The 16,640-nt window shown below is 43.6% G+C and overlaps 1 protein-coding gene across 1 annotated transcript in view; it reads right to left on the minus strand.

Annotated features, from left to right (window-relative positions):
• The window catches only part of qsox1 (quiescin Q6 sulfhydryl oxidase 1), a 166,328-nt gene that overhangs the window by 26,550 nt on the left and 123,138 nt on the right, over nucleotides 1-16,640 (minus strand). Inside the window, exons 8-10 of the mRNA XM_059984848.1 lie at nucleotides 15,872-16,001; nucleotides 7,878-8,000; nucleotides 1,990-2,146 (exon numbers count right to left, since the gene is read on the minus strand). Of these exons, the coding sequence (XP_059840831.1) occupies nucleotides 1,990-2,146; nucleotides 7,878-8,000; nucleotides 15,872-16,001 (410 nt within the window). The remainder of the gene's footprint in view (nucleotides 1-1,989; nucleotides 2,147-7,877; nucleotides 8,001-15,871; nucleotides 16,002-16,640) is intronic.

The raw sequence follows: 16,640 nt of genomic DNA on the forward strand, positions 1-16,640 counted from the left end.
GTTCGGGTGGCACAGTAGTGTAGCGGTTAGTGTGATCACCTTAAGAGTGACAGCAATCACTGATCCGGGTTCGATTCCCACTGCAGTCTGTAAGGAGATTGTACGTTCTCCACATGGCCTTGTGTGTCTCCTTTGGCTGCTCTAGCTTCCTTCCATATTCCAATGATGTTCATTTTGGGTTAGTAAGTTGTGGGGATGCTATACTGGTGCCAGAAGTTGTGACAATACCTGCAGGCTGCCCAGCATAATCCTCGCTGATTTGATTTGATGCAAATGACTCATTTCCTGGTATGATTCAAGTATGGGTGACAAAGCTAATCTCTGATATTTAATCACTCAAGACATTTCCATAAGGGGAGCAGAGATTCAATTCAATCTATTAACAGAACAGCTGATAATATTTCACCAGTGTTGCCCATATTCCATTAATAATAAATATAATAAAATTAATTTTAAAAGCATACATTATTTCAAACATAAATACAGGGTCTCCTTGGGTTTCATAAGGCCTGCATTATGAAGACAGCTTTACAGAAATTCTCCCACAAATTTTTCAAGTATTTTTCAAGATAATAACAAGAAGAAGAAGAACAACAACATATCATATCCATGAAGAGCTGGATACAGTATATATTCCATTAGTTTAATAATGGGTAGTGTTAAAGTGAACATTCAATGAAAAGGAAGAATAGGAAATGAAAGCTAAATGAAAGCAATATGATAAGGTTATACCACCAGGTTCAGGAATTTATTGCCCCTCAATCATCAGGCTCCTGAACCAGTAGCGATGACTTCACTTGTTTACTTGCCCCATTCCCACAACCTATGAATTCACTTTCAAAGACTCTTCATGTCATGTTTTCCATACTGTTTGCTTGTTTGTTTGTTATCTATTTATCTATCTGTCCGTCTATCTATTAATTAATTCTCTTTTTCTCTTTCTGCATTTACACAGTTTGTTGCCTCTTGCACACTGGTTGTATACCCCGTAGGGTGCGGTCTTTCATTGATTCTATCATGGTTATTGGATTTATTGAGTATGCCTGCAAGAATTGAGTAAATCTCAGGGCTGAACATGGTGACATGTATGTACTTTGATAATAAATTTACTTTTAGCGATGCTTTAGAAAACAGACTTTCCAGACATGGAGAAATTGGCTTATGGACAGCTCTCAGAAATGGAACCTTATGTAACATACGTAATAGAGGGAGGTGCATTGCCATCTTATCACTGGCCTCCAAGACAAATTAGGACAATTTGGCCCATCGACTTTTTGCCAGATTAAAGAGCAATTCCACTTCCTCACTAATTTGCCAATGGCCTATTCTCTCCACCTTCCCATGACCCAGCAGGTACTACCACCTGTCTATACTAGGAACTATTAACCTTTTAACTCTACACGTCCCGAGGATGTGGAAGAAATTATAACTCTTGGAGAAAACCAACACAGAGAAAGTGCAAACTCCACATACACAGTATCAGAGGGTAGGACACAACCTGATCATTGGAGTTGTGAAGCAATGACTCTACTAGCCATACAACAGTACCACTCAATCCTCATAAGATGAACATCTGGAAACTACTGGAAGATTTCTTCCCGGTGAGGCAAGCTAACATGATTCAAACTTATTTTTGAAAGAAATAAGTTTACAAGGTTTGAAAATGAGGTTTGAAGAACCAGAACTTTATTTTCTTTGATCTATTCTGATGAAATTCCATTGTTGACAACCTGCGAGGCTGGTAATTACCCCTACAATCACTTTAGTCTTGGTAATTGGTTTATTTTTGTTAACTGTACTGAGGGCCAGTGTAAAGTGTTTGTTTGCAAGCCATCCGGACAAATTAATCCGTATATAAGTACATCAAAGTGGTATAAAAAGAGAAAAAAATTGCAGAATATAGCATTACAGTTACAGAGAAATTGCAGTGCAGGTAGACAAATACAGTGAAGAGATAGATTGCACTTACAAAGAAATATGAAGCCTTACCTTTTCCTGCAAGTACCATGGAATTGTTGTGTTTTGCAGCCTGCATTGTTAAGAGGTGGAACAGAGTCCATACCGAACATGGGTATCCTCGTAAGTATGGCCTACTGCCCTGACAACCAACCCAGTTTTCCTTGTCAGGCATTACGGCTCCAGGTATCTGGAAAACATAGAACATAACTGATATTACCTATATTCTTTAGGATCACATATAGTACTTCCCCTCTGCATACAAGCACAATGAGAAGCTGAAACATTGGTATATTAAAGGTATGCAACAAATGAACCTGATTCAGACTTTTAGGAACATCTGATTCAGTAAGACCGCTTTTCCATGTGATTGGAACGTGGCTGACCCACACCTTAGGCCTACTTAGAGCCATGGAGTATTTTAGCATGGAAAAAGTTTCAAAATGCCCATCCCAACTAGTTCATTGCTTGCATTTTGGCCCACACGCTTCTAAACTTTTCCTATTCACGTACCTGTAGAACCCTCTTTAACTGTTGTACCTGCCTCAACCACTTTCCCTGTCAGCTCATTTCAACTCAGCATTTTAAGAATTGCTTCTTCCACTCCACCATCAGAAATTGGATGGCCCATGAACACTACTTCATTATTTGTCCTTTTGCATAATGTATTTTTTTTTGTAATTTATGGTCATTTTTATGTTTTGCACTGTAATGTTGCAGCAAAATAACAAATTTTATGACATATATCAGTGATAATAGACCTGATTCTGATTCATATCATTGTCTGTATAAAAGAACAGTTCTCCTTAACTTTCTACTAAACCTTTTCCTTCTCATTTGAAACTTATGCCTGAAAGTTTTTGAATCCCCAACAACAGGGAAAAAGACAGTTTCTCCATAATTAAACTTAGGACATATTGCACTAGGCTGAAGAGAAGTGGTCCTCCCTTTGACCAAGAGGGTTCTGCCTCGGTCAGATGAGGCATTGGGAGTACTGCAATCTGGCTGTAAAACACAGCATCACAGGTAAAGCAACAGAATAGTGCCCTCACAATCCTTGTGCTATACAGCAACTCACACCATGACACAGGTCAATTGTACTGAGTCTGATTTGGAAATTCCTCAGCATAATTTCTTTTGGCATTAAAAGCACATTGCAGATCTCTCTTATGCTGTTTCAAAAAGATTGTGATATCCAGTGTGGTTTAAAAAAACGGCTTTGTGTAGTGCTGCACTATTTCAGTTTCAAGGGCTGCTACTGAGAAGCTCTAATTGAATTTCCCACAGCTGCTGGCAGCTGGCCACACAGCTGAGGCCTCATCAGTCAGCCCATAAAGGAACACATGCACGCCACCAGTACTCTTCCAGTGAGCAGGTTTGATTCATTGTTTTAGTAAGTTTCCCATGCAATTAAATACTTGCTTCCTCTGAAGTTGTTGTTGTTCCACTGTTGTAGCTGCAACTGAGTGAAGCCGTTTTACTTCAGCCGATTGCAGGGTCTGCGCGTACTTTTCACCCCTTTTCACCTTTACAGGCTCAATATCTCCAGTATATGTTGTGAAATTTGTTGTTTTTGTGTCAGCAGTACAATGCAATACATAATAATAGAAAAAATGTGAATTACAGTATGTATATATATTAAATAGTTAAATTAAATTAGTGCAAAAATAAAAATAAAAACAGTAGTGTAGTGTTCATAGGTTCAATGTCCATTCAGAAGGGAAAAAGCTGAATTGTTGAGAGTCTGCCGTCAATGAGAACAATGCATGTCCTGGGTGATGGGGGTCTTCAATGATGGATGTCGCCTTTTTGAGGCATTGCAGTCAGGTGACTACATCTGATGTACATCTGCACATCTGTCATTGCAAAGCACAACATTGATGGCTGACATGTGCAGGGTGGGCAGACTGCTGGCTACAGTTCTGTGTCACTCAGGAAACAACTTTTCACCTCTGTTCGAGTGCCGCAAGGGCATAAATCCCTGATCTTGAGTCCTGCATGTCTGGGCTCATCTAACTTCCATGCCTCTGTTCAAAGAAAAGGATATGAAGCCTCACTACATGAGGAAAACCTAAGCTGCCATATTGTGAGGCTGCATGGAAATACCCAGCCACTAATTAGGATTTGGAATCAGTTAGTGTCACTAGTGGCAACTTCTATTGCTGTGCTCTCTTACAGTTGACCAATGCTTCCAGTGGTGATTTACTCCAGAGGCAGGGCACCTCAGCGATCTAGTCCACGAGACCGAACCAGTGGCCAGTAGGCTGAGATAACTCTGGAAATGAGTGGCCTATTTAAATCTGTCATTCTCTGCACAGTGTTACATTTCCACACTGTGCGCCCTGGGTCTCCCATTCAGAAGTTGTTGTTTGGAGAAGAATCTCAGAAGGGGAGAGATAAATTACTTGAAGTACAGCTCCATTATCCTGTACTTGTTGCGGAGGTTGTACTGGAGCACCAGGGCCCATGAGTAACTTAAGTTTAGGTTCGGCATTGCGTAGACCAAATTTCTAAATAGTTTGCAGTGTTAGAGATTTAACTCCAGTGTCAAATGAGACCATGGAGTAACTAAGTGTATTTCTTTATCAGTTGTCACAGTGACCATTTACAGCTGCTGCCCAAGTATTCCGATGAATCAGGGGGAGATTTTAAGTGTCCTAATCTCATTGAGTCTCTGTTAATTTTTGTATTGCTCTGAACCAAGCGTGCTTGACTGCAAATGTTATTAAGTTTGATGAATGTTTGTTACGCTTGAAATGGGAAAGGATGACTTGCCATGAAGGTTTCAGGGTTCAGATTAATTCAAGATACAAGACCATAAAACCATAAGATATAGGAGCAGAATTAGGCCATTTGACATAGTCATGTCTGATCCATTTTTCCTCTCAGCCCCAATCTCTTGCCTTCAACACCATTCCCCCCGCCCCCCCACAGCATCCTTTGATGCCCTGACCAATCAAGAATCTATCAACCTCTGCCTTAAATATACATAAAGACTTGGCCTCTACAGCTGCCTGTGGCAATGAATTCCACCAATTCACCACTCTCTAGCTAAAGAAATTCCTCCTTATCTCCATTATAAAAGGACGCCCCTCTATTCTGAGGCTGTGTCCTCTAGTCTTAGACTCTCCCACCAAAAGAACCATTCTCTCCATATCCACTCTATCAAGGCCATTCACTGTTTGACAAGTTTCAAGTAGGTCACCCCTTGTTCTTCTGAATTCTAGTGAATACAGGCCCAGATCCACCAAACACTCTTCATACGACAAGTCATTCAACCCTGGAATTATGTTTGTGAACCTCCTTTGAATCCTCTCCAGTGTTAGTACATTGTTTCTAAGATAACAATCCTTAAACTGCTCACCATACTCCAAATGAGGCCTCACCAGTGCTTTATGAAGTCTTAACATTACATCCTTACCTTTATATTTTCGTCCTCTTGAAATTAATGCTAACATCATATTTGTCTTCCTCAGCACAGTCTCAACCAGTAATTCAGCGCTAGCATTCCCAAATCCCTTTGTGCCTCCGGTTTTTGTATTTTCTCTCCATTTAGAAAATAGATAACCCTTTTATTTCCTCTACCAAAGTGCATGACCATACACTTCCTGATGCTGTATTTCATCTGCCGCTTTTTTTTTGTCCATTGTCCTGTTCTGTCTAAGTCCTTCTGCAGCCTCTCTACCTCCTCAAAACTACCTTCTCCCATTATCTTCATATTGTCTGCAAACTTAGCAACAAAGCCATCAATTGCATCATGCAAATCATTGACATATAACGTAAAAAAGAATGGGTCCCGACACAGACCTCCTGTGGAACACCATTAGTCACTGGTAGCCAACCAGAAAAGACTGCCTTCATTCCCACTCTTTGCCTGCTGTCAATACGCCACTTCTTTATCATGCTAGAATCTTTCCTGTAACACCATGGGCTCTTAACTTGTTAAGCAGCCTCACGTGTGGCACCTTGTCAAAGGCCTTCTGAAAATCCAAGAACACAACATCAATCAATTCCCCTTTGTCTATCCTGCTTGTTATTTCAAAGGTATGACAGTGTTTTATGTGAAAAGTGAAGGGAATCTGTGGCTACACATTTATATGTGTAAAGATTGTACAATGATGGCAATATTAATGTGTTGAATAAGTATTTGTTGTGATGACTTACTGAGACTAAGAAGTGAACAGGAAGCTTCAGGCTACTGTATAAGGGAAATAACATCTTTGAATATTTTAAGCTAAATTGCTTTATTGAAATCATTAACTGTTCTAGCAGTGGTAATGATTCACAGAGTACAAATTATTCCCAAGAATATTCTGCTGGGTTAAACGACCCTGTACTGTGTGATTGACTTGACAATGAGTCTGTGAGCTGGGACATGGTACATGGCGAACAAAACTTTTCTAGGATCAGATGCTGCTCCACCGGATATGAAGGTGGTGAGAAGGCATTTTCTTTGGAAAAACCAATCCCTAAGGATTTGGACTGAGTGCTTCCTTTGCCTCCAGTCCTGCTGTGGATCCTCACCCTGCTGCTCCAGTTGTCTTCATTGCTTGTCCTCTGTTCTGCTGTTGTGATAGGCAATGGCTGGTACTCTGATGACCACCTTACAGAGTAGGCCATGGCCGTGTAAGACAACCTGACTGCTGAGTACTGGAGAACATCCCTAGACTGCCAGGTGGGGTCCCAGCCCCTTGGAAAATGGTGGGAGAGGCCAAGGATCTGCATGTGGCTTTACATCCAGGGTTTGTATTGTCGACTGAACTGATTTTCCTAGAAAAACAATAGAGCTTGAGAGGACTTAGCCACAAATCCCCAGCTCCTTTAACAAGAGAGACAGCTGGTTAGCAATGTACAGTGAATAGCACTTTAAGTCCTGGACTGTCTACCTAGTCCATGTATTGGCCATATCCACATGGCTATGACATTTGCAGTTCAGCAACCAGGGTTCGGAGTCCCAGCACCAATGCCGAGTCTTGTTTGATCTAGGCTTGAGACCTCATTCGGCTCTACACCCAGATATAGAGCACTGTTGGCACCAATCCATCACTGATTACATGACTGATGGATGCAGGCCCAACTTTCTACAACATATTTACTGTACGAGTGGACACATACCAACCACTGTGTCACACTGGGTTAAAGTACAGCTGGGCACAGGTCTGTCATGGTTTAATGCCAGTGTGTAGTACTGGTGGTAAAAATTCTGCTGCTGTGGAACGTGGTTTAACGTTACGATTACAAACCAAGCACTGTAAAACACTAGGGCAAAGGACTGGTGGCAATAGATGTCATTGTTTAAAGCTGGGCTGCGGTACTGGTGAGGAGGGCACTCACTTCACTGGGCTTTTCCAAACACAACCGACTGTAAAATCTGCAGATATATCTAAACAATAACAGGGAGATGAGTATAAAATAAAATGCTATCTACTCGTGGATCTGCAATCCATGACCTGATAAAAAATATTTGCCACAGAGGTAAACAAACATTGTGCTCAGTCACAGCAAGGTTTGGAAGAAATCTAAACACAAGGGGAATCAAGAGACAAGTGGATAGTGCAGGGAAATAGTGTTGAGGTGGATGATCTTGATGCAGTCCAGGGCCAATTTCTAATGTTATGCTTGTGCTAATTAATTACTCAAACCACTTTGTAAAATACTTCTGCTCACTCTATCTGTGTATAGTTCAATTCTTTTTTTCCCTCTTATGCTTCTACAGTGTCCTCCTAAATACATCATAACATTTATTATATGTACTCTTTGTGGGAGCGAGTTTGAGTTCTGGCTTCCAACCACTCTCTGGGTGAAGGTGTCCCTCCCAATACATTGTAAGATTTAACCTACTCCATGACTCCAGGAAGGAATCACTACAGTGAGAAACCATGTCACAGTCCCTTTGCGCAGTGCAATAGCGGGCAGCTTACCCCGTTCTTGTTGTTCAGCACATCCATAAGTGCTCTGGAGGAGACTGGCCCCTTGCCAACATCTCTCAGCCAGGCGTCAGTCATTTGAAGCAACTTCATAATGAACGGCCGTCCAGGAAAGAACTAGGGAACAAAGAAAAATGGCAATTTGTCAGCAATTCAGAATAAACATGCTCTTGTCCTTGCGTCCTCAGCTTTCTTTGGAATCAATACCTGTTAGGAACATCATTAGGTTCATCTTGCCAAAAAAAGCAGACCCCCATCATGCCACTGACTACTACCTGAAACCTGTATAAGCATTTCAGACCAGATGTCTGAGCTAGGCTCCGTGAGATCACAATGTATTCTAATCCCAGAACAACACACTCCAAAACCCAAGGCCTCCCAACAGCACCAGTATAAGCAAAATGATGGTGCATTTGGCATCACAAGCTCTCTCCTAATATAAAATTAGGTAAATTTCACTTAGAAATCTTTAAAGCCAGGAAATGACAGACAAAGTGACTGAAAATGATGAGAGCTATGTTTCACTGTGGAGTCTGTCAGGCCATTCAGACACATACTCCTCAGCTCATGAAGGCAAATTACTTTTTGACACCTATACGATGGATGCCTTGAATTCAAAGCATGGATGCTTCAAAGCTCATTAAGAAAAATGCATATGGGGCAATGTAGCTACTTACAGTCATGGTATGTACATTGTCTTTCATCAGTTTTCTAGATAGATGAAAGAATAACTGGCTGGTCTCTGAGCTTGTGCCAGAAACTCAAGACTATCAAACGGGTTTTGGCAATCAGCACAACTATGTATGTAATTTGCACAAGGATCGTCCAACACAGTTAAAGCTGAAATTCAACCTCTAGATCTAAGTTATGGGAACCTTTGCATGGAACTGCTGAGCACACATATTGATACACTGACACCAGCTCAGGGAGCAACAGAAGCAGTCACTTCAGAAGTAAATCATTCCACCTGCAGAGATAGCATAATGCTGATGAAATCACAGCATTTCCCTCCTGAAAGCACATGGGAGGCCAGTGCAGCCCCCCTCCCATCTTACTGCAGGAGCTCAGGACAGTGTTTGTGGTCAGTTTGCCAAACCTCACTATGCTAACACAGCAAGTCACTGAGAGTGAAGGCTGCTGTAGGGGAGTTTTCTCTTGGCATTATCTCATTCTCAGAGAAGCAACTTGTTTCTGCAGCTCCTGTGTCACCCCCCCCCCCCCCCACCTCACCCCACAGGCCATGAGCAAGTTCGTATTGTCTCCTATTTGTATTCTGCTGCTGACCGCACTGAACACTCAGATCTGGACTGAGATAAAATCATGTCTGCTTCAATCCAACAACCCCGGCCTCCAAGGACCCAGAAAATCTACTTCTGTTCAATAACAGCAACCAAAATTCAATTAGTATCAGTGTGCAGACAAACACCATGGGATCTGGGAACACTCACCACAAGAGGGTAAAAACAAGATTACCGCGGCTTACTGAGTAGTTCACTTCCTCTCCGCCAGCCCACCGCACAGCCTGGGACAGAGCCAGTGGCCTCAGTCTGTACTGTTCAGCAATGAAACTGCTATAATTGGATTTCAAAACCTTTCACAAGGCAACTTGTACCCCTGTAGATCAACACAGAGCAGCCTTTTACACGCACAGAGAGGCATAGAACACAGGTACAGTCTCATACGCTGGCTGACAAACACACACACACACACACAATAGTTAGGGATTTAAGCATGCACGCCACACAAAAACAGGTGTATGTGCACACCGCATGAAACAGCTGCTGACACAGACCACCCAAAAACTGGTGTATGTGCATACCCCATAATAACAGGTGCATGTGCACACCAGCCAAAATCAGATGCCAGTGCACACTACGCAGAATCAGGGGCGTATGCACACCACATAAAGTCAGGTGTATCTATGCACCACACTAATACTGGTGTATACGCACACATGTACAAAAAACTCAGGTGTGTATGCATGCACACAATCACACAGAGATTTAAGTCCCCAGGTGATCCTATAAATGGCAAAGAATATACATGCGCTCTTTGAAATAGAGCTCAGGTGGATTGTTATAATCCCAAACACTCCTAACTTAAATGAAATTAAAGCATGTAGAAATCATAAAAAGGCCACACCATTTATTAAAAAGGTGTTTTTTTTGCCATTTGGGTTTTCTTTCCTTCTCGCAGGGACACTTACATACCCCTGTAAGTGAGAGAAATGCGACACCTGCCCATTCACCTCCTCGCTCACCTCTATTCAGGGCCCCAAACAGTCCTTCACTTCACCTGTGACGCTGTTGGGCTCGTCTCTTTTATCTGGTGCTCCCGAAGCGGCCTCCTCTACATTGGTAAGACCCAACAATAGTTGGGGGACCATTTTATCGAGCACCTCTGCCCCATCCGCCATACGCGGAACTTCCTACTGGCCAACCATTTTAATTCCTATTCCCATTCCCATTCTGAAATGTCGGTCCATGGCCTTCTCTGTCACGATGAGGCCACTCTTATGGTGGAGGAGCAACACCTCATATTCCCTGGAGGTAGCCTCTGACCTGATGGCATGAACATCAGTTTTTCCTTCTGGAATTTTTCCCTTCCCCCTTCTTCTACTTCCCACATTGGCCTCTTCTTACCTCCTTTTTCCCTTTCTCCCAAAATCCTTCTCCTTTCCTATCAGATTCTTTCTTCTCCAGCCCTTTACCTTTCCCACCCACCTGCCTCACTAATCACCTTCTATCTTGTCCTGCTTCCCCTCACCCCACTTTCGGGCATCTTCCCCCTTCCTTTCCAGTCCTGCTGAAGGGTCTCAGCCTGAAATGTCAACCGTTAATTCATTTTCATCGATGCTGCCTGAGTTCCTCCAGCATTCTCTGTGTTTTGCATTGAATTTTTGCATCTGCAGAATCTCTTGTGTTTTAATCTACTTTTTGCTATGTTTCCTAACGGACAGGGAATAGATGCATCTGTCTTGATCCAGGGATACTCTGTTATCTTTAAGCATCGCCTGATTCAGTCCACTGAACTGAAGTTTTCCAGTCACCAACCAAACACCCATTTACACTCATTCCTTATCATTTTTTCCACACTTCCTTCAGCCAAACACCCGCCCCCTCCACCCACAATCACCTGATACTGGGTGTAATTTAAAGTGGCCGATTAATTGACCAACCTGGAAGGAAAGCCACACAGTCACAAGAAGTATGTCCAGACTCCTCCCACACAGAACTAGAGGTTAGAATTGAACCTGGGCCACTGGAGCTGCAAAGCCACAGCTTTACTAACTGTCCCATATCCATATTATCAATAATCCAGTCATTAAAACTCTTCTATTTCTGGATTCTTGATGTGTGCAAACCGACTGCCAGTTTTCCTACATCTGAACCGTGACTACCTACCTCGGCTGTAAAACACTTTGGACAGTCCTGTACGGGACATGACAGACGTAAACGGAACATGGCTTCTTTCTGCCCTCTGCTCTCTTCTGCAATCTTTAGCTGCAGCTCTGCCTACAATTAAACTTTTGATCATGTGCCCCAATATCTCCTTGTATGTTTTGGTATCATATTTCACTTAATAACAGTCTTGTTAAATGCCATGGGATGCTTAATTATATTAAAAATGGCACGGAAATGCATGCAGGGTGCAAATACAGAAGACTAGGGTGGCAAGTTGGGCCAGACTTGGCATGCTGCCTGCACTTCTGACAGCAGTATCAACTTGCCCACGTTTAACCCTTCTGAAGAGTCACGGGGCAGATGACCCTCTCAGTGATGAGAAGGCATCAGGAGGCAGGTCCTGAGGATGTGCCTCCTTCCCCCTCACTGCCCCTCCCCCCAATGGCCTGATGACCTTTGACAGCTCGCCTCTCACTAAGTTTTTCGTACTGTTTCTAGAATAGCGTCAACAGCACAGACATTAATAAACATGTTAAAGCCAGTCTAAAACATCAACCTAAAGCATGAAATAAAACAAACTGTATGACTTCCTCTCCTTTCTTTATCAAAATGATATTTTAATCCATGGCTTGGGTTAATATGTTACTGAGGTGAACTGGACCTCCCAGAAGACAGGGTTCCTCCTTTCTTCTCCTTCTGGATGTGTTTTTTAAACTGTTCACTTTGCCAGCTGACAAAACCCATTGATCTTGCTAATACCCTTTTGTCTGGGACCAGTGACCCTGTAAGCAGTGGCTGTAAAGATCAAGATGTCAATTCTGTGATCACTTGCTGATCATGAAGGGGGCCGGACCATCCATAGCTCGATGGCCCAGCAAACCTCCTGCCAGCAAGGAGAACAAGCAGCCCATCTGCAGAGGTTAGAGGTTTCAGTCGGCTTTGAATTTGGCCACCTGATCACGTAGAGTTGAAAGAATAACAACACTGAGTACCACTGCCACTGAACTTCAGTCGAACAAAGGGGTCTCAGTGGGGCAAGAGCTCACAACTCGAGTCCACGGCTGAGGGTCACCACCTACCAAAATCCATCAAACTAAAAATCTAGCATCTTAAACTTCAGGAGTTCCTGCAGCTCCTGGAAGGTGACATCAGGATGCCAGCCCTGAGTGCAGTCTCTTCACCCTCACTCCATAGTTCACTCCTCCAGCTCTTCACAGCCAAACCAGAAGATGCCAAGGTCAGTGATAGAGGTCCTAATCCAGTGACTCATGCATCATCGTGATCCATGGACAGATTTTTGTTGCGTAAAGCAGTTTAGGAAAAACAGTTTTGGTTCACAGAGTGATTACCCTTGCAATGTCCTGAAAATATTACAAATGCATATTTTCCTTGGTCACTATAGCATAGTGGTCGCCAACCTGTTGATTGTGATTGACTGGTCGATCTTTGAGACTCTCCCAGTAGATCCCGAAAAAAATGAAAAATAAATACACAAATACTGTTGAGAGATTGTTTCTGAGTTGTGGGGTTTTAGTTCCGTTCTTTCTGCCCAGTGCGCACGCGCATAGCTCCCCTGCACTACACAGTGTACTTCAGTGGTCCCCAACCACCGGGCCACGAGGAAACAGTACGAGTCAGCTGTACCTTTCCTCATTCCCTGTCACACACACTGTTGAACTTGAACCCACGCGAGGTCATCAGTTGCCTAAACGCAATGATACCTCGCGCCAGTGTTCGCCTCACACGGCCGGCGGGAAGTGCTGATGCTACTGGCCCGGAGCGTGGCCGGCGGGAAGTGCCGATGCTACTGGCCTGGAGCGCGAACAGATGGGCAACACCCCTGAACCTGTTTAGCATATCGAATGTTCGGGGGAACCCGGTGCTAAAATATTCGCAGACGACCTAATTCAGGCTCAGGGTTTCGTAAGTAGCAGAGCAGCTACCTCGCTGCGATCTACTGAAAGTCATCCCTCGAGCCAAACTTTTCTCGGCTGATAGATCCTACGGGGGGAGCAGCCTGTCGCATTCCTCGCTCAGTCTGTCACTCTCTCCGGACTGCGAGCACCAAGGCCCCGGCACGGGGACCTCCAGCCCTGACCTTGTCCTCTCACCCCACCCACGACCAGGGCATCTGGTGGCGGGTGGGCAGAGGCTGGAGTTCGGGCCAGGAGGCTGACTAATGAGGCAATGAAGCCCTCAAAATTGCTTCGGTACCCTGAATCCAAGCACCCTGCACTTAAAGACGAATGAGCTGAATGTTTTTTCAACAGCAAAAACGTGAGCAGCGCGGGACAGCAGCTAAGTGCTGAGAGCCACGAAAACTAAATTACGGAATAGACTGGACGTAAGGAACCTGCTTCGAGTATCGCTGTATTCCCGTCATGTTTAACACTCCCCCCCCAACCCCGTTGACCGGTCCGCAAGAATATTATCAATATTAAACCGGTCCGCGGTGCAAAAAAAACAGTGGGTACCCCTGGTGTTTATGCATAATTTCTACTTCCGGGTTGCGGGGTTTTACTTCCGGTCTTTTCTGCCCCGGTGCGCATGCGTGTAACTAATCGATCTGAGGTCGATCTCGCCTTTCACTAAGGCTGAGGTAGGGGATCTTGGGCTTAAAAAGGTTGGTGATCACTACTGTAGCATATACTGTAGAACAAAGACTCTATTTTAAGCACCTGTCCATTTTACCACAGCTCACAGAGAAAAAGAATATGCAGGTGAATCCCACATTATGGAGGAATTGTATTCCTAGAAAACAGACTGAATCCTGATTTTCTGTAATGTGACAAAACTTATGTTTATTTACCTTCACACAAAGGAAGTTTATTCAGTCTCAAGGTTATGGTAGTGACTTGTAAATATTGTAAAGGCGCATTTCCAAAGCCAAAATGACAGTCCTGCCAAAGGATTTTGGCCTAAAATGTTGCCTGTGCTTTTTTCCTTAGATGCTGCCTGGCCTGCTGAGTTCCTCAGTATGTTGTGTGTGTTGCTCAGATTTCCAGCAGCTGTAAATTTTTTCGTTTCCAAAATGACAGGAAGTGGATTTGCCTAAATGTGGTAAAATCCAGCAGAATTCAGGCAACCACTTAATAATTGCCCCCTTTAACCTAAGCAGGTTCACTAAGAACTTAAAAACGAGTTCACTGTGAAAGAAGTTATTTGGGTTCAAATTTGCCTCAGGCTGATTGCAGAATCAGATGTATCCCCTATGGAGATCAGCCCATGTCTTGATGACTGGCTCCAGCTCTCAATTCTTACAAATGCTACCACTTCCTGTTTCACAAGAGGGAGGAGGGTGGGGTAAACAGCTCTCACCTCTAGATCAATTACAACTCTGGAGAAACAAACAAAAGTTACCACGTAAAATGTTATAAAGTTAATACTCCGGGAAGCGTGAGGAGCTCTGCAAAGAGACTGTGACTGTGGAAAGTAAACTCCATTCAGGTTGTGTCCGATGTCAGGACTGAACCCATGTCATGGTAGCTGTGAGAGCTGTATTGTAACAAAAGAGGCAAGAGCGTTCTGCTATTCTATGGAAACATCTCATTTTTAATTTTTTTAAATTGAGATACAGCAAGGAATAGACCCTTCCAGCCCTTCAATATCTACAGCCCAGCAATCCCCCGATTTAATCCTAGACTAATGATGGGACAATTTGACCAGTGAATCCAGCATAATCTTTGGACTGTGGGAAGAAACTGGACCACCCGGAGGAAACCTATGCTGTCACAGGGAGAACGCACAGATACCTTTTAGGTGGGAAGTGCCATCACATTGTGAAATTGATTTCTAATTCCTTCCTGTAAGCAGCTCTACACTGAAGTAGAATGGATCCGTCATCAGAAAACACAACAAATTCAGACAGAAGAATGCTCAGCACCATCCAGGTCAAGGTGGCTTTTGACTGCCTCACCCGTTACCCTCCTTAACTAATCACTCACCGCCTTCCCACCACCAACACTTCAACTCCCCCACCCCCAAGTGGTCTGTGTACTTGGACAGATCTAAAGGTCATGAGCCAAACGCAGGCAAATGGGACTAGCTTGGATGGGGTACCTTGGTTGGCATGGACTAGTTGGGCCAAAGGGTCTGTTTCTGTACTGTATGACTCTATGGAATGTCCCAGTATATCCCAGCAACTTACTACATGGAAAGATGCCCAGAAAATTCCCCACCAAGATGTCCACTATTCTGACTAGGCAGTATATCATTGTTGCACATAGAAAATGCTGGAAGAACTCAGCAGGACAGGTAGCATCTATGAAAAGGAATAAACAGTTTATTCCTTCAGTTTGTAAGATAATTTTGTTGCTGGATCACAGTCTTGGAGCTCCAGACTGCATTGGTTGAAGAAGGCAGCGCTCCATCTTCTGAAGAACAGTCAGGGATAGTCAATAAATGCTGGCTTTGCTCTCTCAGCCCAAAGTTATGAATACATTTTTAAAAAGAGTATCAAATACAAGATAAAAATAACAGATCTGTAAATTCATGGAACAGCATTCACCGAGTTGCTACTCTATGTGTTCAGGCGAACTGCTGAATCGATGTACTTTAAACGAAAAACAACTCTGCCCAACTAACCTTTGTCAGCACAGTGATGAAGCCTTTCAGTGCCTTGAGGGTATCTCCTGAGAGTTCCTGATGTTTCACCACTTCCATCTTGAGGGAATAGTAAAGGGCAGACTCCAGATCACTCATATATAGCTTGGAACTGCAAAGAGGAGCAACATTGGCAAAAATACACTGATATACCCTCGAGAAGAGAGGGACACTAGAACACTTTAACCAGGAGGATACAACTACAACTTGGCTCTGAAGAAGGAGTGCCAATGTACAAGAGGATAGTGGGAAGAGGATGAAGGGGTAGAGTTAAATCTCCGCATAGAGAGAGGAATACAGTTATGCATCAAATGAGGGACAGAGATACATTTATGCTTCAGTAGAATGTGGGATACAGCAACAGCTTGACCCAGCTACACTGCTAGTGAGCGAGAGGGAGTGAGGGAGAGAGTGAGAGTGTGTGTGTGTGAGAGAGAGAGAGAGAGAGAGAGAGAGAAAGAGTCACCAGAAGAATGACAAGCGAGAGACAGAAAGACAGACAGTGAGAAAGAGTGTGAGGAAAAAAGGGCCAGTGACCGGTAGAAAGAGAGAGACAGCGAGAAAGCCCATCAGAGAGGGGTACAGACAAACAGCGAGAGCATGAGGGACAGACAGAGAGAGTGACAAAGAGAGAGACAGCGAGAAAGCCCATCAGAGAGAGGTACAGACAAACAGCGAGAGCATGAGGGACAGACAGAGAGAGTGACAAAGAGAGAGACAGCGAGAAAGCCCATCAGAGAGGGGTACAGAC

The sequence above is a fragment of the Hypanus sabinus genome, chromosome 11, assembly GCF_030144855.1.
Source record: "Hypanus sabinus isolate sHypSab1 chromosome 11, sHypSab1.hap1, whole genome shotgun sequence".
In the NCBI taxonomy this organism is placed as follows: domain Eukaryota; kingdom Metazoa; phylum Chordata; class Chondrichthyes; order Myliobatiformes; family Dasyatidae; genus Hypanus; species Hypanus sabinus.